The 24,087-nt window shown below is 40.5% G+C and overlaps 1 protein-coding gene across 1 annotated transcript; it reads left to right on the top strand.

Moving 5' to 3' along the window:
- Positions 1 to 15,439: 15,439 nt before the first annotated feature.
- On the top strand, positions 15,440 to 23,833 carry tmed7 (transmembrane p24 trafficking protein 7). Its single transcript, XM_060837511.1, has 3 exons — positions 15,440 to 15,748; positions 19,720 to 19,965; positions 22,098 to 23,833. The coding sequence occupies exons 1-3, from the start codon at positions 15,596 to 15,598 to the stop codon at positions 22,332 to 22,334; spliced, it is 636 nt and encodes a 211-aa protein (XP_060693494.1). The 5' UTR covers positions 15,440 to 15,595; the 3' UTR covers positions 22,335 to 23,833.
- The last annotated feature ends 254 nt before the right edge of the window (positions 23,834 to 24,087 follow it).

The raw sequence follows: 24,087 nt of genomic DNA, 5'->3' as shown, positions 1-24,087 counted from the left end.
ACATGCTGCCCATATCAGACACTGAGTCGGAGGAAACTGACCTGGTACTAACATACCCCAGGAGGCTCTCCAAGAAAAAGGACCAGCCTATGTCCTCAGAACAGAGTGGCGGGGAATGGTGTGATTGTAATAAGGTCAGCCAAAGGTACCTCATACAATAGGAGTTCTCTGTTTGACTGTTAACCTGGTCCAATCTGGCTGACAGACAATAAGGGAAGTGTCAGAGATACTGCAAGTCTGACAGCTGCCACTGACTGATGCAGTACTAAAGTCAAGCACTGTTCATGTGTAAATAAAGGGTAACTTGGTGACGGCATACCATTCTCCGTGGAGATATGTCAAACAGCATGACCTTTCATTTTCTAAACTGCACTGGAACAGGACTAAGTTGTCCATCTTTTCTTAAATCAACTCATTAAAAATGTATATGGTACCCTAAGATGTGATCTCATCAAAGGCCAATGCAACTGTAGCAAAACTCCCTTACTTCTCATCAAAAATGTATCACTAAAACTCTTCTCCTTCCTTCTATTGAAAGTATAAAATCCACAATACACTTGTTGAATATGTCATCCCATGGTACCGCCTTGCTTTTCCAGGATTGAAATGAGGCTTAACGTCTCCTGTTGTCACTGGCACCATTTCAGGTGTAAACATGCACTTGCTGCACATTGTTTACTGCTTCAGAGTTTTGTTCCCTTGTGTCTGCTGTTGACTGGCTGCCTGCACTGGAAAAATCACTAAAACAACATTTGATGTATTGGCTTACTGCTCCTGGGACACTGACAGCTATTAGGATCACAGTATTAGTTCTAATACAATTGGAATTCAGGCTAGACCCAGTTTACATAGGCCTCAGGACAAGCTGATGTAGTGTTTCCTGCCTACCATCCCTGAATATTTCAGCTCAGTATTCCTGAGGTCTGTTGACCCCTGTTTTAAGATTCTCAGGCAGTCCAAGCTTTCAACTTGAGAAGGTTGAGGTTCTGGATGTAGGTTTGCTCGCTGAGTTGGAAGGTTCATTTTCAGATGTTTTGTCACCATACTAGATAACATCTTCAGTGAGCCTCAAGACGAAGCACTACTGATGATACCTGTTTTCTATGTTTGGACTTCTCTCACTAATACAGATAAGGAAGGACACCACTTCGACTGGGACAACACATCCATCCTAGGACAAGCCAAACAGAGACATGCACAAGAATTCCTAGAAACATGGCATTTCAACTGGAAATCTATCAACAAACACATTGACTTGGACCCCATTTACCACCCCCTGAGAAAAAGAACAGGAAATGACATCACCATATGAAATGACATCACCAACCCAAAGAAACCAAAACATATAAATAAAAAGCAGGAATTGTCAGCAGTGCTTCAGCTGGAGGGTCACTGAAGATGTTACCTAGTATGGTGGAGACATCTGAAAATGAACCTTCCAGCTCAGCGAGCAAACCTACATCCATGGTTACATGTCCATTTCCACAGCTGCCTTGTCCCCAGTGGCTGCCCAATGATAGCTTAACAGTATCTCACCTTGGAAAGGCACGAAGTGATCAAATTCCCTACTGAGCAAGCTTTCAAGTGCACCACTCCAGTAGATGAATGAAATCAGGATCGTAGTCAACTGTCCAAGCCCAACCTACACCAATGATGAATCCAGAGGCAAGAAACAGTAAAAAGAAACAATTTTGTTTTGGAAATTAATGGGCTGATCATACTGAAGCTCCACTTTTAAATCTATGTATTTTGTTGATTATGTCATTCACAAGTTGTACTGTGCCTTTCTTCTGAGAAACAAGAGACATTCTCATTATTTTCTAGACCCTGTATAAGGTTGTTTCATGGGGTCACAGGCCCCAATTTGAGAACCACTGACTTATTATATTTCAAACTTTTGAATCATTTGTAAATTTTTAAATTACGCCTGATCTTAATTCCACACTTTAAAATTACTAATTCTGAACACTTCATTAAAATATGAAAAACAACCTTCACCACTAGACTATGCCTTCTCTCCCTTAGCTAATTTTGTATCCATCCTGTTGCTGTCCTTTTAATCTCACATTCTTTAATAGTTTCACAAATGCCAAGTAATATTGTCCTAGATTGTTTTCTCAAGATGACCCACTAAAGACAGCAGACTATCTGGCTTGGCTTTGTCAGATTTATCCCTATCTCCATTTAAAAATCAGGCATAACATTTGCAATTTTTTAGTCCTTGGAACCACTCCCATACCCAATGACCACTGGAAGCTTGTAGCTAGAACTTTCTTAATGTCCAGAATTTCTTCCCTCAGTAAACTAGAGTACAGTATATCTCATCTGGACCAACATTTTCAAGCTTAATCTAGCCAACCATTTAAGGAACTCTACTTAATTTATGTTTTTAATGATTAAATATGGCTACAACTTCCTCCTTTACTACTACATTAGCTGCATCACATTTTCTAGCGAAGTCAGTAGCAAAGTATGAAGGAAATCTCTGTTACCATGACCTAATCTGGCCTATATGTGACACCAGACCCACAGCAATGTGACTGATTCTGAAATGGCCTAGCCAGTGATGTCCACATCCATTGATGCATAACTTAAAAATATTTTCTCAACCTGTTCTGCCACCCTCACTAAGTTATCCACATATCTACATCCAGGTCTCTCTGCTTTGTACTTTTTTTAGAATTGTACTTTTCACTTTACATTGTTTTATCCCCATTTCCCCTGCAAAATGTGTGATATCACACTTCTCATTAAATTCCATCTGCCTTTCCACCAAGCTGTCTGGACCTGTGGAATCCTCAGGTGTAACAAACTCCATGGATATTTCCTGGTAGATTGAAGATTCCAATGGGACATTTTCCTGCATATGGGACTCTCTAGAAGTATCCAATTACATCAGAGAACTGGGAGGATTCTGCTGCCATTAATAATTCCTGATGAAGGACTTATGCTCGAAACGTCGAATTCTCTATTCCTGAGATGCTGCCTAACCTGCTGTGCTTTGACCAGCAACACATTTGCAGCATCCATTAATAATTAATTAGGAAAAGCTAACAATGAAAATCTACTCTAAAACTGGGTGACTATTAAACTGACACCCCCAAATTACCACACAGACACCAATCTACACAGCCTCTCAAGCCCCACACACTATGGACTTTTATTTTCTAGATTGACAATAGTAATAAAATTCTGAAGAAAGATTACAAAATTTTGCTCAAGGTGTGTACAAAGAACTGTACAAAAAATTTCAATTTGACGCTTTTATTGCTCAGTATGAAGTGAAACTTAATCTTTTGTCTAGTGAAAGCAATGTAGTGTGCCTCTGGGGATTACAAACTACCATATATATTCATGTAAAAGTCAAATTTTTAATACTTTTTTTAAAATGTTAAATTTACAGGGTTGACTAATATATGGATACTACTTTTGAACAGCTGAAATTTATGCTACAGTCCAAAATATGGTACCATAGCTGAAGCCCAATTGATCTCTAAACAAGTAAAGAAGAAAACAAAACAAATTATGGTGAATACCAGATAAAGATAAAAGAAATAAAAATGAATTAGTAAGCTTTTATTTATATGTAGGAAAAGTGAAGTAGAAATATAATACAACTTTAAATCACAATTACATGGTCCATCTTAATTTAAACTTGTCAAATACAGAAGTTGATTAAAATCCTGCAAAATCACACTGTTCAACATCTTCAGCACCAAATAAAGCTTCATAATCATTAGAATGAATGATAGCATCATATGGATCCTTTTCATCTTCGCTGTCCGTAGTTCCAGGTAGAATGTCATCTGCGTCTTCCTCATCTTTGTCATCCTATAGATAATCGTCCTCTGTACCATTCAATGTATTCAAAATTCCATATTTCTTGCATGATTTGAAAATAGTGTCAGCTTTCATTTTGTTTTATGAATCAACAATCCATTCACAGATCAGTGGTAGTGATGGAGCCCGCATACTATCTCCTTTCATGTATGTTTTTCTCCACCACGCATCCTGTTATTCCACTTCATCCTAATCACGTCCCTAAAAGGCATCTTGATACAAACATCTATTGGTTGCAAAACGCTTGTGAGTGTGCCAGGGATTACAGCTACATCTGTCTTATATGATCAGATGTTATCAACAACATTCTTCATTGGATGTGAGCTAAACTGGTCCCAGACGAGCAAACTCTTTTCCTTGCATAGTCCACAAAGTCAATTTCCAAATTTCCTTTATCCATTTTATACATCCACCTTCATCCATCCAGTCTTGTGAATGCATATGGATGACACTTACTTTTGGAAATTTCTCATTTGGCAATAGCCATTGGTTTTAACTTAGTACTATCAGCCATTCAAGAAAGACTGAAGTAAACCTACGTTTTTCATGGCCAGTGGGTTTTCACCAATACTAATTTTTCTTCTTTTTGGTTCACAGTTCGATTCTCCAGCATGTCAAGAGTAATAAACATTTCACCCATGTTTCCAATGTATGACAACTTGTAGCCATGCTTCTGCCAATTTCTGATTACAAACTGGTGAAACTGTAATATTTATCTTCTAGTTCAGCAAACAGCTTTAGTGCATTGTTAGTTCTCTGCCGAAGTACTAAGTCATGCCTTCTCATGAACCTTATGCAAAATCCAGCACTTGCCTTAAATCCGAAATTCCATCTTTCTTTGATTCGTTTTGTGCATGGATTTAAATGGCTTCATGACTAACACATTTTCCATTTTGACGATTTTCAAGAACCCACTCAGCAACTTTTTTCTCCAACTGTGGTCACTTGTTAGGTTTACCTCTGTTGGCATACTTTCATTTTAATATTATCTGAAATTGGCTCAATATATTTCTTCAGTCTCTCACAAGTTTCTCTGAAACACAAAATTCTCTTGCTGCTTTTCTGCAACTTCAACTTTCAGTTAAATGCTGCTATATATTTTTTTTCAACAAGGCATTTTTACACAAAATGTTGAAGAAATTTTAAAACCTCAACTAGGTAATTGACTGTATTCCATGAATTTCATTGTCACCTGAGTCTGACCTGATGTGTTTAAACATTCATGCCAAATTGGTGTAAATTGTACATCAAAATCACATAATAGCACAAAAAAAGTTCATTTCCTCATGGTAAAATTTACATGCAGGATAATACCTTGAATCACAAATGTTGATCTGTTATCTGTGAAGAACTAGGGTTGACATTTATACAAGATATGTGGAAAATTCCAAATTTTTTGGCCAAAAATAGAGGGTCGATATTTACATGAGATCGACTTTTGCTCAAGTAATACGGTAAATATTTGCAGCGATGTTTCACTGAATATATTATTAATAACTCACTGTACATTCCTGATGGCCATTACATGCAAAAGAAAAGCTACATAATTCTGGATAACTGACAATATTTTGTTCATGCGTCCCTATTTATTCATTCAATAGTAAGCAGGTTCAGATTGGTCAGAACCCATTTGTGTGAAACAGAAATTTTGCTCTGCTTGTCAACAATTAAATTAAGCACCTTTATAAATGGTATTTTTATTTTGCACTTATTAGAGTTGTAACATTAACATTCCTTTTTCCTAATTTCCTTTCACTCATTTCTGAAAGTGACTCACGTTGCAGTTCTATTGGTGCCAAAAGGCTCAATACAAATTCCAGTTCTTTGTGTCGATGCCTAGACAATCAGTGTTATTCAGCAGAGAGACTATCAATGTTGATTCAATACATTCCTTCTGAACACACACTCACATGCTTTTTTCAGGGCTCAGTAAGTCTTAACAAAAAACAGGAACTTTAGCTGTTTGCCCTGTTCCTAATCTAGATGATGCAGTTCACTGGAGTGAACGCAATCACTATCCTGGTTACGATCAGCCAACTCATCCTAAGGCAGCAACCTAAGCAACACTTTTTCACATTTACGATCACATCAACTTGCTGAACTCTTGAAGTGACAAGCCTCCTCCGTGTATCAGATCTTTTATGTATAAACAAATGTGTGTGCGCAAACTGGAATGACAGTTGCAACACAGAAAATGCTGGAGAAACTCAGTGGTTCTGGAAACATCTCTGAAAAGAGAAAGAGTGTTAAAGTTCCAAATCTAGTATGACTCTTCTTCAGAACTGCAAGTGATAGTTAAACTTGGTGAACGTCTTCGGGTCAATAGCGCTAATTAATAAGAAGGTGGGTTTCCAGGACTGAACATATTCCTAGATTTGTCATTTCATAATTCATTACTTCCAACTGCCCTGCTTCTTTCTCTACCTCCAATAGTTTTATCAATGAAAAAAAAATGTTGTTACCATCCCATTGATATTATTCTAGTGTTGTTCACAGCAGTATCCAGGAAACTGATTCCCAGATAGTCCAGAATAATTCCACAGAATTCAACAATCAACAGAAACCTACATTTCTCAACTCAAAAATTACAAACATTTCAATCAGGGAAAAGATTGGGCCATTGGGCCCCTTAAGCCTGCTCCAGCATTCAGTAAGGTCATGGAGCTTCAACTGGACCATGTTAACCAGATATCCTAAATAAATCTAGTCTTATTTGCAAGCATTTGGCCCATATTCCTCTAAACCCTTCGTATTCATATATCCATCTGGATACCTTTTAAATGTTGTAATTATACTAGGCTCCACCACTTCCTCTGGTAGCTCATTCTAAACACACACACTCTCTGCATGAAAAAGTTGCCCCTTAGGTCCCATTAATATCTTTCCCCTCTCACTTTAAATCTATGGACGCCCCCACCCCATGGAAAAGACCTTGTCTATTGACCCTATCTATGCCCCTCATGATTTTATAAATCTCTATAAGGGTCACCCCTCGGCCTCCAACGTTCCAAGGAAAACAACCCCAGGCGACTCAGCCTCTCCCTAGAACTCAAACCCTCCAATCCTGACAACATCCATGTAACGCTTGTCTGAACTCTTTCAAGTTTCACAACATGCTTCCTAGAGCAGGGAGACCAGAATTGCATGCAGTATTCCAACAGTGGCCTAACTAATGTCCTGTACAGCTGCAACATGCCTTCCTGAATTCTGTACTTAATGCACTCACCAATAAAGGCAAACATACCAAATACCTTCTTTACTATCCTATCTATCTGTGACTCCACTTCCAAGGAATATGAACTTACACTTCAAGGTCTCTTTGTTCAGCAACACTCCCCAAGACCTTACCAGTACGTGCGTCAGTCCTGCCCCGATTTGCCTTTCCAAAATGCAGCACCCACAGAGATGAATTAAACTCCATCTGCCGCTCCTTGGCCCATTGGCCCATCTGATCAAGATCCTGTTGTACTCTGAGGTAACCTTTTCTGCTGGCCTTTATTAAGCCCTGGGAATTATCCACCTTTATGCATTTTAAAGCATCTAGCACCTCCCCCTCTGTAATACAGACATTTTGCAAGATGTCACCATTTATTTCCTCAAGTTCTATATCTTCTATATCCTTCTCCATAGTAAACACTAATGCAAAATACGTTGTTCCACACGTAGATGGCCTTGCTGATCTTAAGGGCTCTATTTTCTCCCTAGTTATCCCAATGTATTTGTAGAATCGTTTTGGATTCTCCGTAACCTTATTTGCCAAAGATAACTCATGTCTCTTTTTTGCCCTCCTGATTTCCCTCTTAAGTATATTCCTACTGCCTTTATACTCTTCTAGGGATTTATTTGATCTCTGATGTCTATACCTGACGTATGCTTCCTTCGTATTCGTGACCAAACCTCAATTTCCAGCATTTCCTACACCAACAGACTTGTCCTTAAACCCTAACAGGAACATGTTGTCTCTGGACTCTCGTTATCTCATTTCTGAAGGCTTCCCATTAACACCTATCCTCAATCAACTTTTGAAAGTTCTTGCCTAATACCTTCCAAAATGGTCCTTCTCTAATTTAGGACCTTAACTTTTAGATCTGGTCTGTCCTTTTCCATCACTATTTTAAAACTAATAGAATTATGGTCAGTGGCCCCAAATTGTTCCCCCACGTCACCTCAGACACCTGCCCTGTCTTATTTCCCAAGAGTAGGTCAAGTTTTGCACCTTTGAGTAAAAAGTGAGGTCTGCAGATGCTGAAGATCAGAGTTGAAAATGTGTTGCTGGTTAAAGCGCAGCAGGTCAGGCAGCATCCAAGGAACAGGAAATTCGACGTTTCGGGCAAAAGCCCTTCATCAGGAATGAGGAAAGTGTGTCCAGCAGGCTAAGATAAAAGGTAGGGAGGAGGGACTTGGGGGAGGGGCGATGGAGATGCGATAGGTGGAAGGAGGTCAAGGTGAGGGTGATAGGCCGGAGTGGGGGTGGGGGCGGAGAGGTCAGGAAGAGGATTGCAGGTTAGGAGGGCGGTGCTGAGTTCGAGGGAATCGACTGAGACAAGGTGGGGGGAGGGGAAATGAGGAAACTGGAGAAATCGGAGTTCATCCCTTATGGTTGGAGGGTTCCCAGGCGGAAGATGAGGCGCTCTTCCTCCAACCGTCATGTTGTTATGTTCTGGCGATGGAAGAGTCCAAGGACCTGCATGTCCTTGGTGGAGTGGGAGGGAGAGTTAAAGTGTTGAGCCACGGGGTGGTTGGGTTGGTTGGTTCGGGCGTCCCAGAGGTGTTCCCTGAAGCGTTCCGCAAGTAGGCGGCCTGTCTCCCCAATATAGAGGAGGCCACATCGGGTGCAGAGGATGCAATAGATGATGTGTGTGGAGGTACAGGTGAACTTGTGGCGGATATGGAAGGACCCCTTGGGGCCTTGGAGAGAGGTAAGGGAGGAGGTGTGGGCGCAAGTTTTGCATTTCCTGCGGTTGCAGGGGAAGGTGCCGGGGGTGGAGGTTAGGCTGGTGGGGGGTGTGGACCTGACGAGGGAGTCACGAAGGGAGCGGTCTTTGCGGAACGCTGATAGGGGAGGGGAGGGAAATATATCCCTGGTGGTGGGGTCCGTTTGGAGGTGGCGGAAATGACGGCGGATAATACGCTGTATACGGAGGTTGGTGGGGTGGTAGGTGAGAACCAGTGGAGGACCAGTTCCAATACCGTACAGCCCAGATGGCCTCCTTCTTCAAGTACCGCAGATTCCCCCCAGACGTGATCGACGATGCCCTCCACCGCATCTCCTCCACTTCCCACTCCTCTGCCCTTGAGCCCCGCCCCCCCAACCGCCACCAGGACAGAACCCCACTGGTTCTCACCTACCACCCCACCAACCAGGTAGCTGTGGGAGTCAGTCGGTTTATAGTAGATGTCTGTGTTGAATCGGTCGCCCGAGATAGAAATGGAAAGGTCTAGGAAGGGGAGGGAGGAGTCTGAGACAGTCCAGGTCGGGATGGAAGGTGTTGGTAAAGTTGATGAACTGTTCAACCTCCTCGTGGGAGCACGAGGCAGCGCCGATGCAGTCATCAATGTAGCGGAAGAAAAGGTGGGGGGTGGTGCCAGTGTAGTTGCGGAAGATGGACTGTTCCACATATCCTACGAAGAGACAGGCATAGCTGGGGCCCATGCGGGTGCCCATGGCAACTCCTTTAGTTTGGAGGAAGTGGGAGGATTGAAAAGAGAAGTTATTCAGGGTGAGGACCAGTTCAGTCAGTCGAAGGAGGGTGTCAGTGGAAGGGTACTGGTTGGTGCGGCGGGAAAGGAAGAAGCGGAGGGCTTTGAGTCCTTCGTGATGGGGGATGGAGGTGTACAGGGATTGGATGTCCATCGTGAAGGTAAGGCGTTGGGGACCGGGGAAGCGAAAATCTTGGAGGAGGTGGAGGGCGTGGGTGGTGTCCCGAACGTAGGTGGGGAGTTCTTGGACTAAAGGGGACAGAACCGTGTCAAGGTACGCGGAGATGAGTTCGGTGGGGCAGGAGCAGGCTGAGACAATGGGTCGGCCGGGGCAGTCAGGTTTGTGGATTTTGGGCAGGAGGTAGAAACAGGCGGTGCGGGGTTGTGGGACTATGAGGTTGGAGGCGGTGGATGGGAGATCCCCTGAGGTGATGAGGTTATGGATGGTCTGGGAGATGATGGTTTGGTGGTGGGAGGTGGGGTCATGGTCAAGGGGGCGAAAAGAGGAGGTGTCTGCGAGCTGGCGTTTGGCCTCAGCGGTATAAAGGTTGGTGCCCGAAATGTCGAATTTCCTGTTCCTTGGATGCTGCCTAACCTGCTGTGCTTTAACCAGCAACACATTTTCAGCATAGGATAGGAATCACAACCAAACACATTCCTGCAGACAAAATCATCAATAACATGGAAACTCTCTCTGATCTCCCACATCCAACAGGAAAAGCACATCATTCTACTAAAGGCCATCTTTACACCTTAACAATATACAGTCCCAGAAAATAGCATTATCTTGCTGCTCTAAAAACACTGCTCCAGGCTTATTTAGTACTAATGCTTTTGGATTTTTGAAGTTAAATCAATAGACAGATCAAAAAATAACTCATTCTACTCTCTATTGTAGATTTATAAAAGAAAACCAGTAAGGTTACACTTTAAAAAGATACTTAGCTGCTGGCCAAGTGCTGGCAAATGGGACTAGATTAGGTTAGGATATCTGGTCGGCATGGACAAGTTGGACCGAAGGGTCTGCTTCCGTGCTGTACATCTCTATGACTTAATGATTTTATGACTCCTGCTGTGGCCTCCCACAAACAGGATTCTCCAAGGTCACCTGGGAATTTTGCTGTTTGTTTGTTTTCCTTAGAACTAACTCCAATGTCCAGAGATGCTTGAACCAAACAGCAAAGGCAGCAGCTGTGCAGGTTATTACTGGGTCAGACAGCAGTGTAGGTTTACTTCCCTGTTTGAATCACTTCCCGTGTGGTCACTGCCAAGTTCCCAAACAATGCAACACCTTATGAAACAGTAAATACTGCTCCTAGAATTTGAGGAAATCATCTCCAACACTGAAAATATCTCAAAAAAAGGAGCAGCTCTTACTGCCACAATGTTCTCCCATCCTCCATCTTGAATTACCAAAAATGGTGTTGGTGAGATCATATCTCAAATATTGTGTGCAATTTTGGTCTCCTTATTTAGGAAAGGATCTAAATGTGTTGTTAGTGGTTTATTAAAAATTTAACAGATTGAAATTTGGAATGACGGGATTGTCTTATGAGAAAAGGAGTTTCCACTGGAGTTCAGAAGAGTGAGTTGAAAATGTGTTGCTGGTTAAAGCACAGCAGGTTAGGCAGCATCCAAGGAATAGGAAATTCGACGTTTCGGGCATAAGCCCTTCATCAGGAATGAGGAGAGTGTGCCAAGCAGGCTAAGATAAAAGGTAGGGAGGAGGGGCTTGGGGGAGGGGCGATGGAGATGTGATAGGTGGAAGGAGGTCAAGGTGAGGGTGATAAGCTGGAGTGGGGTGGGGGCGGAGAGGTCAGGAAGAAGATTGCAGGTTAGTAGGGCGGTGCTGAGTTGAGGGAACCGACTGAGACAAGGTGGGGGGAGGGGAAATGAGGAAACTGGAGAAATCTGAGTTCATTCCTTGTGGTTGGAGGGAAGAAGAGTGGGGGTAACTTGATTGAATGATATAGAATCTTGAACAGTGTCAGAAAGGCTGCTTACTCATGACTGAGTCTAAAATTAGGACACACTGCTTGAATGTCTGGGCTGCCCTTTCAAGAACAATGAGAATTTTATTTTTCTCTGAGAAGATTTGCAACTTTGGAACTCTCTACCTCAGAACTTGAAGTCATTGTTGTTTTAAAGGCAGAGGTTGATATATGTTCAGTAGGTAAGTTATATGGAAATGTGGAATTTGAAACAGAATGAAACAATAATGAAATAAAAACAAGAACAAGGAAGAAGAATACAGCACAGGATTAGGCCTCTGGCCCTCAATGCCTGTGCTGGCATATCTTGCCCTTCCATACTAAAACTGTCTCCACTTGCAGGATCCGTATACCTCTATTTCCTTCCTATTTATGTCTTCATCCAGGTGCTTCTTGAATGCTACTATAGTATCTGCTTCCACCACCACCTCTGGCAATGCATTCCAGGCACTCACATCTTTTGTGTGAAAACCTTGCCTCACACATCTCTTTTAAACTTCTTCCCTTGCACTTTGAACCTGTGTCCCTGAGTAATTGGCCACTCCACCTTGGGAAAATACTTCCCACTCTATCTATGCCTTTCACAATCTTATAAACTTCAAAGGTCAAGTACAGGTGGAAATTAGCAGAAACCTGAGAGGTCTTGATATGCAGAGGGATCTGGGTGTGGAATTCCACAGATAGAGTCATAGTCATAGAAAATCATAGAGTCTTACAGAATGGAGACAGGGTCTTTGGTCCAAACAGGTCCATGCCAACCAAAATGTCCATCAAGGCTAACCTCAATTCCCTGCACTTGGTCCATATCCTTCTAAACCTTTCCTATCCATGTATTTGTTCAAATGCCTTTTAAATGTTGTTAATGTACCTGCTCCAACCACTGCTGCGAGCAGCTCAATTCACAGGCATACCATCCTCTGTGTACAAAAAGTTGCCCCTTAGGTTCCCTTTTATTCTTTCCCCGTAACCTTAAATTGATGCCCTCTAGTCCTTGGTTCCCCAACCCTGGGAAAAAGTCTGAATGCATTCACTCTATCCATGCCTCTCATATTCTTACACAATTCTATAAGATCCCCCTCAATCTCCTAAGCACTAAAGGAAAACATCCTAGCTGGTCCAGACCGTTGAGTCTTGGCAACATCCTTGTAAATTCCTTCTGCAGTTTTTTCAGTTTAATAACATCCTTCCTATAACAAAGGTGACCAAACTGAACACAATATTCCAAATGCAGCCTCACCAATGTTCTGTATGACTGCAACATAACTTCCCAACTTCCATACTCGATGTCCAGACTGATGAAGGCTAATGCGCCAAAAGCCTTCTTCACTGCTCTGCCTACATGTGACTCCACTTTCAGAGAAATGTGCATCTTAACTCCAATGTCCCTCTGTTGCACGATACTCCTTAAGGTGCTACCATTCACCATGCAACTCCTAACTTAATGTGACTTTCCAAAATGCAAGATCTCAAACTTATCTATATTAAATTCCATTTGCCATTTCTCAGCCCATTTCCCCAGCTGATTAAGCTCCTCCTGCAATTTTTGATTAGATTCTCACAGTCCATGATACCTCCTATTATTGTGTCATCTGCAAACTTATTAATCATACCTTGTACATTCTTCTCCAAATCTTTAAAATAGATAACAAACAGCAATGGACCTTGCACCAACCCACTAGTCATAGGCCTCTGATCCAACAAGCATCCTTCTACTATAGCCCTCTGCTTCCTACCATCAAGCCAATTGTGTATCCAATTTGCCAGCTCACGCTGCATTCCATGCGATCTAACCTTCCACAGCAGCCTGCCATGTGGATCCTTATCAAAGGCTTTACTGAAATCCATACAAATTGCATCTATCACCCTGCCCTCATCTGGTTATTTTATCAAAGAACTCTAACACATTTGTAAGGCATGATCTTCCCAAAGCAATGCTGACTATTCCTAATAAAACCTTGTCTTTCCAAATGAATGTATATCTCATCTCGCAGAATCTTCTCAAGTAACTTACATACCACGGATGTTAGGCTTACTGGTCTATATTTCCAAGATTTTTCTTTGCAGCCCTTCTTGAATAAGTGCACAACATTCGTTACCCTCCAGTCTTCTAGGAGCTCTTCTAGGCTAATGATGATGCATAAATATCAGTCACAGTCCCCGCAATTTCTTTTGCAGCCTCTTACAGTGTTCTTGGATATATCTGGTCAGGACCAGGCAATTTATCCACCTTTACACTTTCTAATACATCCAACACCTCTTCAACTGTGATATGGACTGTCCCCAAGATATGACCACAAACTTCCCGAAGTTCCTAAGTCTTCATATCCTCCTCCACGGTAAACGCAGAGAAGAAATATTCATTGAAGTCCTCACCCATCTCCTGCAGTTCCACACATACATGATCAATTTGGTTCTTGAGGGGTCCTATTCTCTCTCTAGTTATTCTTTTTCCTTTAATATACTTAAAGAACCTCTTCTCAGCCAAGGCTACCTCATGCCCCCTTTTCACCCTCCTGATTTCCTTCTTCATAAAATCCCGTATCCCCTATATACCTCCAGGGATTCCATTGATCCCAGCTGCTGGGACTTCAGGCATACCTCTTTCTTTTTTTCTGGTCAAAGCCTCAATATCTCATCATCCAGGGTTTCCTATTCCTGTCAACCTGGCCTTTCACCCTTACAGGAACATATAGACCTTTAACCACAGCTATTTCACTTTTAAAGGCCTCCCACTTGAAAGAGAAGGTGGCTGCATAAGACAGCAAAAAAAGCCCTATGGCATGCTTGTCTTCATTGGAAGGAGCATTCAGTATAAGGACAGATAAGTTAAGCTGCAGCTTTATAGAACTTTATTTTGGATCAGTGGTGCTGGAAGAGCACAGCAGTTCAGGCAGCATTCAAAGTGCAGCAAAATCGACGTTTCGGGCAAAAGCCCTTCATCAGGAATATAGAATTTTAGTTAGGCCACACTTGAAATATTGCATACCGTTCTGGTCACCACACTTCCAGAAGGATCTGAATGCTTTGGAGAGGGTACAGAAAAGGTTTACCAGGATGTTGCCTGGTATGGGGATTTTAGCTATGAAAAAAGGTTGGATAGACTGGGTTTCTTTTCACTGGAACACAGGAGGTTGATGGGTAATCTGATAGAAGTGATTAAGATTGTGAAAAAAAACAAGAACTACAAATGCAGGAGATCTGAAACAAAAGTGGAAAGTGTTAGAGAAAGGTAGCAAGTCTTGCAGCAGCTGTGGAAGAAAACAGAGTTAAAGTTGAGTCCAATGTAGCCTGATGGACACACTTTCCTCATTCCTGAAGAAGGACTCATGCCCAAAACGTCGACTCTCCTGCTCCTTGGATGCTGCCTGACCTGCTGCGCTTTTCCAGCAACACATTTTCAGCTTTGATCTCCAGCATCTGCAGTCCTCACTTTCTCCCAATGATCCTTTGTGAAACACAGCATTTCTGCTTTTGTTGGGGATAACTATTCACTGGTTCCACTGCAATGCTTCACATAAGGAAAATGCAATCAGCACCTTTTTGTTGTGCAGTACAAATTGGTGTTTGTTTTGAAATTTGGAATTCCTACATCTGCTGGAAGATGAAAAATTCCAACAGTGACATGTTCCTTTTTTTGAGCAATATTCAAGTTGTATTTAAATGCTAAATGCCCATATCTAATTACTATCTTCTCCCTGCATCTCTTTTCTTTTATTTCAAGTCCTGCAAACACAACAGGTTTGTCTAGAGATGTCTGATCATCAAAATGTTGTCAACTTTGAGCTGAGCATGACTGTCACAACCAGCTAGCTGCCTACCTCCCATACTGACTGGTGGAGAAACAGCATGACCGCGCAGGTGCAGTGTCCTCCCCGGCGGGGGGTGAGAGGTTACACATCCGGGTAGAGCTGCGGTGCCACGTCTGGTTCCTGCGTCTCGACATCCGGGAGCTTTAGCGCCCAGGAGCCGCAGCCGCCGCTTCACTTTTAAATCCGTCCGCGGGGACCCCGCTGTCGGCTGCGAAACTTCACCCGTTCATCCCGGCAAGGTCTGTGAGAGCCGGCATGTGGGCCAGCCTCTTACTGCAGCTTCTGTGGGCCCAGCTTCTGGTGGCGCTGGTCCGCGGCTCCGAGCTCACCTTCGAATTACCCGACAACGCCAAGCAGTGTTTCTACGAGGACATCGTGCAGGGCACCAAGTGTACACTGGAGTTCCAGGTCAGGCCGGGCCGGGGCCGGGGCCGGGGCCTGGGTCAGGGCCTGGGAGGGGGAGCTGTGGTTTCAGTGAGACCGGGATATTGCAGCTGAGGAACTGTGGTAGCTCTAAAGATGGAGTGATGGGGGGTAGATGAACCAGCAGAGAGTGGGTGGGTGGGTGGTGAAGATTGTGTTATATCTGGGTACGCGCTGTAAATATTGGCGTATGCCGCATTCTCTGGGCTACGAGTCCGATTGAGGGTGTGGTTTTAATTTTCTCCTTGTACACAGTATTCATTGTTCCCGTGACAGTCGAGGAGCAGGCGTCAATACCCCCCTGTCACTGCTGCCCGTGTGTGAACCTGGACTGTTTGCTGCCTTGGTTAACACTTTTTATCCAGCGATGGTCTTCTATTCACATCTGCACTTTTTATGTAAAGGTCTTTGGCTTATCTGCTGAAACTCTCAGTTCTGCCTTAGTTCTCGCCAAACTTGACTCTTCCAATATAATCCTAGCCAGACTCTCATTAGCTGATCAAACGTTGTGCATTCTGCTCTGAATGCCCCATCTCTAATTATTTTCAGGTACACATACTCGAAAGATCTGTTGCCTTCATTTCTAACCACTTCTACATTCCCTGTTTTAGCACTCAACTTTTCGTGTCTATGCCTTCAACTTTTAAGAACCCTACATTCTGGAATTACCACCCTAAATCTTTCCACCTCTTTCCTCTTTTAAGGTCAGCTTCTGATCATCTATGTTAATATCTATCCATTTGAATCAAATTATGTTTGATAATACAGCTGTGAAATGAAAGTAATCTGGAATGTTTTTGTCCTCCCTTTTATGGAGGAGAAGCTACTGTGCAGGAAGTACGATCAATGTTCATCTTTTGAGGTGCATTTAATAGGAAAAATGCATTTTTGAGATTACAAACATAATGCTCATGCAGAAGCCATTCACCCCCTCCAGCCTGTTTTGTCACTTAGTAAGATTGTGGTCGATGTGATTGTAAGCTCATGGTTTCCCGTCTATGTCAGATGGCTTTTCACCCTTGTTGCTTATGAAGACTATCTTTACATGTGACTTAAAAAATTTTCAAGTACAATGCTCCCACCACCTTCTCAGGCAGAGAGTTCCAAAGACACTCGCCTGTCAGAGAAATATATTTTGCTTAATCTTTGTTTTAAATGCAAAATGCCTGATTTTAAAACTGTGACCCCTAGCTCTAGATTCTATCGTAAGAGCATAAATCTTCATCTCAACTTCCTTGCCAGGACCTCTTGATGTTTTATAATGTTTAAATCAAGCCACCTCTTATTCTTCTAAATTTCAGGTACTTTCCTAGCCTGTTGAGCCCCTCCTCATTGGATAACATAAATTAAAAATGGTGTACTGATAACACTTCCAACTATTGTTACCTGTATTCATTAAATTAGTTCAAATTAAACAGATTGAGTTTCTAATCTCCGAGTGTTCCAAATTCTGGCAGACATATTTGGGCAAGTTAGTCTTGATAGTCTACAGAAAAGCTTGTAAATGGGCAGTTAATCTCTATTTGACAAATTTCCGAACATCTGGAATGTCCTAGAAGAGCCCTCAAAATGCAAATTTGGAGTGTTAAGACTCAAAATAAGCCAATAAGTTAACCAGGACAGGTTAGAGGATACAAAACCCACTGTAACTTCTGGATGATGGTTAAACTGAGCCCTGAGTAACCACTCATACTGTTTTCCCAACTACAGCCCTTGATTTCCAACACCCCACTTCTGATCTGACTGACATCTGTAGCCCCTTTCTAACCTGATTCCATCCCAAATTTATCATAAGCCTTCAACCATTGATCTGAAATGGTAGCCCCCTCACTTATCCATATACTTAATCCTTTGCAGTAGGATTTGTTTAAGATGGGGTGTTTCCAGTTTGGTGTTAATCAAGAGTTGGATGTTATCTTGTATACACTGTATTCAGGTGACAAGCCTTTGCTGGCATTTTCTTTCAAATTGTCATTGATTAATTATGTCTAAATGTGAACTGTCAGTTATACTTTGTGTAATTTTAGACCGTTTGGTGCTTGATTTTGATGTCAGCAGGTACTTGAAAAAGCAATTTGAACTTGCACTTAGATTATTTATAAGCTACATGCAATGGATTTCTGTAGCAAATTGCATTCTTTTCTCCATAGTTAGTGTTCCCCAATATGTTCATGTAGATAAGACAGATTTTATTTGATCTCTGCGAATGTGACTTCTATATTGAGAAACCATTGCACCTGAAAAATAAGGGTGCCTTGATCTTAGTCTAGTTCCAAATTGCCAGCCATAATTCAACATTAGTTTTCTGTCTCAAACATATTAAGCCATGTTTGTTTTCTGCGTTAATGAAGTTGACCTGTTTGCAAACACGCATGTGCAATCTTAGACTTTTTTCAAGTTTTAATGTGCATGTGATCTGCAAGTACAATTCAAATATTTTAAATTTATACCACTAAGATTAGATGAATTTGTTGTCTTGAAGCACAAGTTTTGTGGACTTCCTTGACCTGTATTTCAATTAGATTCCCTACAGTGTGGAAACAAGCCTTTTGGTCCACACTGACCCTCCGAAAAGTAACTCACTCCCCTCTAACTAACGCACCTAACACTATAGATAATTTAGCATGGCCAATTCACCTGGCCTGCACATCTTTGGATTGTGGGAGAAAACCCACGCAGATACAGGGAGAAGGTGCAAACTTCACACACAGTTGGGCTAGAATTGAACCTGGGACCCTGGTGCTGTGAGGCAGCAGCGCTAACCACTAAGCCATCATGCCGCCCATTGAAATGAGCTCTTAATTTTTCTCTTGTCTCTGATTTTCCTGTGGCTGAAATTTGTGGAAAATCACTGTGGAGATCCGAATGCTGTTCACTTACTATCCAGTAGATGGTGCCTAATCATCTCTCAAAAATAAGTTTTTATCATCTCTTACAGACTGTTTTGTTTGATATCAAAAATTTAATTGGGTCGCGTCTTGGGTGAAGTATAGTCTATATTTAGTATTGGAACCCTAATTCTAACCTTGATCAAATTTTAAAATGACCCAAGTACCCTTGAATGATTTGTGCTTTGGAGATTCTGGACCAGGAGACCCCTGTTAGGAACCTGTTCAGAAATCCTTGAAACCAGCAGGAGAGGCGATGAACTACTGTCTCGGGTCAATGGATACCTGTTTAGAGGTTAAGGAGGGGGATCAGGCTGGAAAGAAGGTGCTAATGTCAGTTGGATTGGAAGTGGGGTGTCGATATTGAGTTTAGTTGGGGAGGGTGCTAGTGGCGAGTAAAGAATTTGATTGAATAGTTACCCAGGCATTTTGAGGATGAAAAACATACTGTACTTTTCCTGGTTAACTATTAGCTTAATTAAGTCTGAATCTTTCAACCTTCTGATGGTTTCCAAATGCAGGAAAAATTGACATTTGAAAATTTAAATTTCTCAGGCACATTTCTCAAATTCACCTGCTCAGATTCTGCAAGGGCCCAATGCCCACCTCTGAAGTCAACGCCACAGAAACAATCATCTAGCCATCAGAAAATCTGGACCATTGTGTTTTCCCTTTCAATCCTAACATGTCAACTGCTTGAAATTATGAAAACCAGAATTTAATACAAGTATATTGAATATTATAAAGTTTGATTTAGCTGAAGCAAAGGCAACACACTGGATAAAGGAAATCTGAAATGAGCAAAGCCAGTAGCTGAAGGAGCATCTGTACAGAGGAAAAACAGTAAATGTTTCAGGTTGAGCAGAAGCATTAACTCTTTTTTACGGATACTCCTGAATGCTTCCAACATTTTCAGATTTAACTGAAATAAAGTCTACAAGTTAGTGAAACCTTCCCTTTGTAAATTTTTTTGAGAAAATTTTATGCTTGTGTTGATGTTTTCTGTTTAAAAGCTTGAGATTGTCATTTTAATTTAAAATGTTATTTAATCTTTTGCATATTTTACAGGTCATTACTGGTGGTCATTACGATGTTGACTGTCGGCTCGAAGATGCTGATGGTGCAGTTTTGTACAAAGAGATGAAGAAACAGTACGACAGTTTCACCTTCACAGCTGCTAAAAATGGAACGTATAAGTTCTGTTTCAGCAATGAGTTTTCCACCTTCACACACAAAACTGTGTATTTTGATTTCCAGGTTGGGGATGACCCTCCTTTATTTCCCAATGAAAACAGAGTCTCTGCATTGACTCAGGTACTAGAGCACTACGTTCTTTGAAATTTTTGATAGATTCTATTTCAAGTTGATTAAGTTTTAGCAGAAAAAAATTCCTTTCAATTTACCGGTCTCTTTTAAAATCTCAAAAGATACTGCCAACTTCAACAGTAATAGTTTCTGGAAATAAATTTTGATTTGGTTAACAGCCTGTGCACCAATAAGGGACCAATGGTATTATTTGTTAATGAGGAGAAATAATGTACTTGACTGTATTTATTAGAGTAATTTTGCATTGTTATAAGAACTGAGCAGGAGTAGGTAATTCAGTCCCTCCAATCTGCTTTGCTATTTAATGCAATCATGGCTGATCTCATCTTGGTCTCCTCTTTCCTGCCCCCTCTCTATAACCCTTCAATTCATTAATTAAAAATCTGTCTATCTCCTCAATCTTACTGTGCCCTGGCATCCATCTCGCACTGGGGTAATGAATTCCACAGATTCACACCCTTAGAGAGAATTTCTCCGCATCTGTCTTAAATCTGCTATCTTTATTCCTAAAACTATGGCTTCTTGTTCTAGATAGTCCTACAAAGGGAAACAGGCACTCTACTACATCTGTCAGTTCCCTTCAGCACATTTTATATATCTAAATTAAACCTCCTCTTATGCTTCTAAATTCTTGAGCACATTGGCTAACTACAATCTCTCAATAAGACAAACCTCTCAAGTTTGATTTCCTAATACCTGTATTCGCAAGATCTCTGAATGAATGGTTAATTTCAACTTTTCTTTTTAAATCGATGGACTTGGGTTGGGGCAATTTGAAATGTTGAGTCTGAAACAGCAACCTGCCGGCCTTCTCCTGGTTTTAACAAGGAATGTGCAGTTCCGGAGATCAATCTGCTCTTGGGCTGCAGTTTGGTCATCAAAGCCTTTTAAGAAGGCTGTGCCTCATTTTTTGTGATTTAATTTCAATTCATATTGTCAGAATCTTTTAGGGATATTCTGCAGTGATTAAGTGAGCTGAGGGGAGCTGGATCCGTCAGCTGCTTCTGTGTCAAGAGGAGTAACAGTGTTTCCCCCAGCTTCAAAAAGATATCTATGTTCAATCCCTAATTCCCATCTTGATCTTTATTGAGCCATCCATACAACATAAGGTGCGGAGGTAAAACTCATTGTACAACACTTTTTGTATTAAACTTAGCCCCTGTGCCCTTTGTAGTTTCAAAATAAAATTTGTTTAACTACGTTTTCAGTTAAGCTATATATATTTTCAATAAGTATGTTATCCTTTAGATAAGTTGAGGTCAGTGTTGAGTTTCAAAAGTAATTACATTTTTGGTTTTATAAAGTAATTTTTGTCTTAATCTTTCAAGAATCCTAAAAATGTTTTCTGGACAATTAATGCAAGAACAATTGTAGGCAAACTTTAATGTCCCTAAATTTTAAATGTAATCATGAGTAATAACACACAGGTTCCGTCAGATATCCCCCGGGATAGTACTGCAATGAGTATTAGAACATTATTTTATAACTGGTCTAACTTCATCTCTAATTTACTACCAGCAGAACTTTGGAAACAGTTTTAGCAAGGATTGGTTCTAAGATGAATGATTTAACTTAGACAGGTTAACTTTGATGTTACAGATACTTATTTTCATTGATTTCTTTGATCTATGATTATAAATGTAATTGAACTGAAATAAGATCTTTAAAGCAGCTCTTCCTATTCTGTTGAGAAATATACAACACAACAAATTCTAGTGTCTACACATTTGTGCTTTAAAGTAGGACTTGACAGTGTGATGAACTTAAACTTCAGTGGGAAATTGCTTTAGCTAATAATAGTGTCAAGTATTTAAATTGTTGACTTACATGCAGTTTGGAACATTTTTGATTAATAATTCAGAATGCATTGGGGTTGAATCAATTTTAGTAAATATAAAAAATTATGTAGGCAGCTGAAGGTTAACAAAGTACTGGTAACAAATGAGAAGACTTGGTGCAATAAATTCTTTGCTAAAAATATCTTGGTGAGTGGCATTTTATTATTGTTGATTTACTGTACAGTACTATGGGTTTTGATGTGAGTGAATGAAATATTTTCTTAAAATTAGATTCTTTATTTTGTTCACCATACTAACGCTTTCACTTTTAAAATGAAACAGATGGAGTCAGCTTGTGTCACAATGCACGAAGCCATGAAGTCTGTCATCGATTACCAAACTCATTTCCGTCTCAGGGAAGCACAAGGTCGAAGTCGTGCTGAGGACCTCAACTCAAGGGTTGCTTTTTGGTCCATAGGTGAAGCTCTTATCTTGTTGGTTGTGAGTCTTGGCCAGGTGGTTCTCCTCAGGAGCTTCTTCTCAGACAAAAGAACCACTTCCACACGTGTAGGTTCATAACAAGTAGCTGTGGCATAAAGCCTAAGCAGTACCTGACAGTTTTCAGTTCAGTATCTTGTGTGTTTGAAGATTAAGTTCAAGAAAACTGTTAAGATTAAAATCCTTCTTGAGCTGATTTTCTCATCACTTTGGGTTATTAAGCAGATCAGATATTTGAAGATAGAATGTTAACATTTTACAACAACTGGATGTCACAACAGATATCTACACGAGCTATGTCCACAATGGGGGCAAAGCCATTGATAATTTTTCTTTGTCACATAATTCCTAGTTCATGCATCTTTTGAAATATGTAATCAGTGGCACATCTCAGACTTTGTAATAAAATTGAAAATTAGTTGTTTGACCTTAAGGTATCAAAGCTAACTTAAAACCCAACTACCTTCACTTATCACCATTTGTCTGTTAGCATCCAGATGTTTTAAGATCTTTCTTGAACAAGCAGCAGCAATCATATTGAATTGTCTCTTGTGCTTTTGATTTGTTAAAGTGATGTAACTATAGAATTACTAAAGCAGTTCTTAAGCATACTGCTGTTTGCATTGAGAAGCAATTTTTGTACCTTTTCCATTGCACGTGGTTGTGCGTAAATGACAGTATTTCAACATAAATCTAGTCAGGTTACATCTTGTAAATGTTTTTCCTACTTTAACATGCCCTTTTAAATTGACATGGTTTACTAACAGTTATGATTACAGTGGAATAGCCATTTTATAAGGTTGGTAAGGTTAGAAAAATATGCTTTTCAAGGCAAGATGTTGTTTTATAATAAAGTTGTTTTTGTTTTGTGAAACTTTGTTTATTTTGTGTGCATTGGTAATCTGAAATAATAAACAAGTGTTGAGTAAATCAAGCCAATAAGGATTAAAAGAGGAGGAATTTGGGATTATTGTATGTGGCAGGGTGTAAATTTCTTTCTGCTTAGAAATGTAAAGGGGATAACAAATTATCCATAGCATGTTTTCTCACTGAATGAAATTGATTTTTTTAAATAAAAAAATCTATATATTATGTTTAGGGTCAAGTCTTTATAGATGCTTTCTTTAAAGAAAGAGAAGAACTTTTAAAATTGTAATCAATCAGCAGAATTCAATGATCAAGTGCAGGGTCATGATTAATCTATTAAATGGGAGCTTCAATTGGTTTTGTTGGCATTTTATGCTTAAGAATTGTAGGTTAAATGCTGCCCAATTAAGAATTTGATTATTTTTCTTCTGCCATTTCCCTGTATTTGACATTAATTGCCCACTTAAATAATCAGAAATTTGGTTATGCATAGTTTGTTTTTTCCAGTACCCACACCACTGAGTAAATTGTACACTAATGGATGTTTGTATGCAAGCTTGCTTTTGGCATAAAACCAATTGTGATAGTACATCTGGGAATTACAAGTCTGATCAGTAATAATAGAATAGTAACTATTAAAATGTGTACTTGGGATAAGTTCTTGTGTTTAAAACTGTTTCATTTAATTAAAAATGTTCATGTTGCACTGTAAATTCTTAAACAATGAGTGCTTGATTTTATTTTGTATCAATGCAAACACAGAATTTGTTACAAATGCATAAATTATTGAAAATACAAGATATTGTATTGATAAGCATTGTGCATTTTGTATTTCTATCATAAACCACTAGCTAATCAATCGAGTCATTATTCAGTTTCATTCAGTTTTCAGGAATTGAAACGCAAACCTGCTTTGGGAAGTTTATCAGTGGATGCAAGAAGAAAGGTCTATGAAGTTGGATAATAA

The sequence above is a fragment of the Hemiscyllium ocellatum genome, chromosome 2, assembly GCF_020745735.1.
Source record: "Hemiscyllium ocellatum isolate sHemOce1 chromosome 2, sHemOce1.pat.X.cur, whole genome shotgun sequence".
NCBI lineage: Eukaryota > Metazoa > Chordata > Chondrichthyes > Orectolobiformes > Hemiscylliidae > Hemiscyllium > Hemiscyllium ocellatum.
Note: the sequence above shows the minus strand (reverse complement) of the source record. Positions and strands in the feature narration are given on the sequence as shown.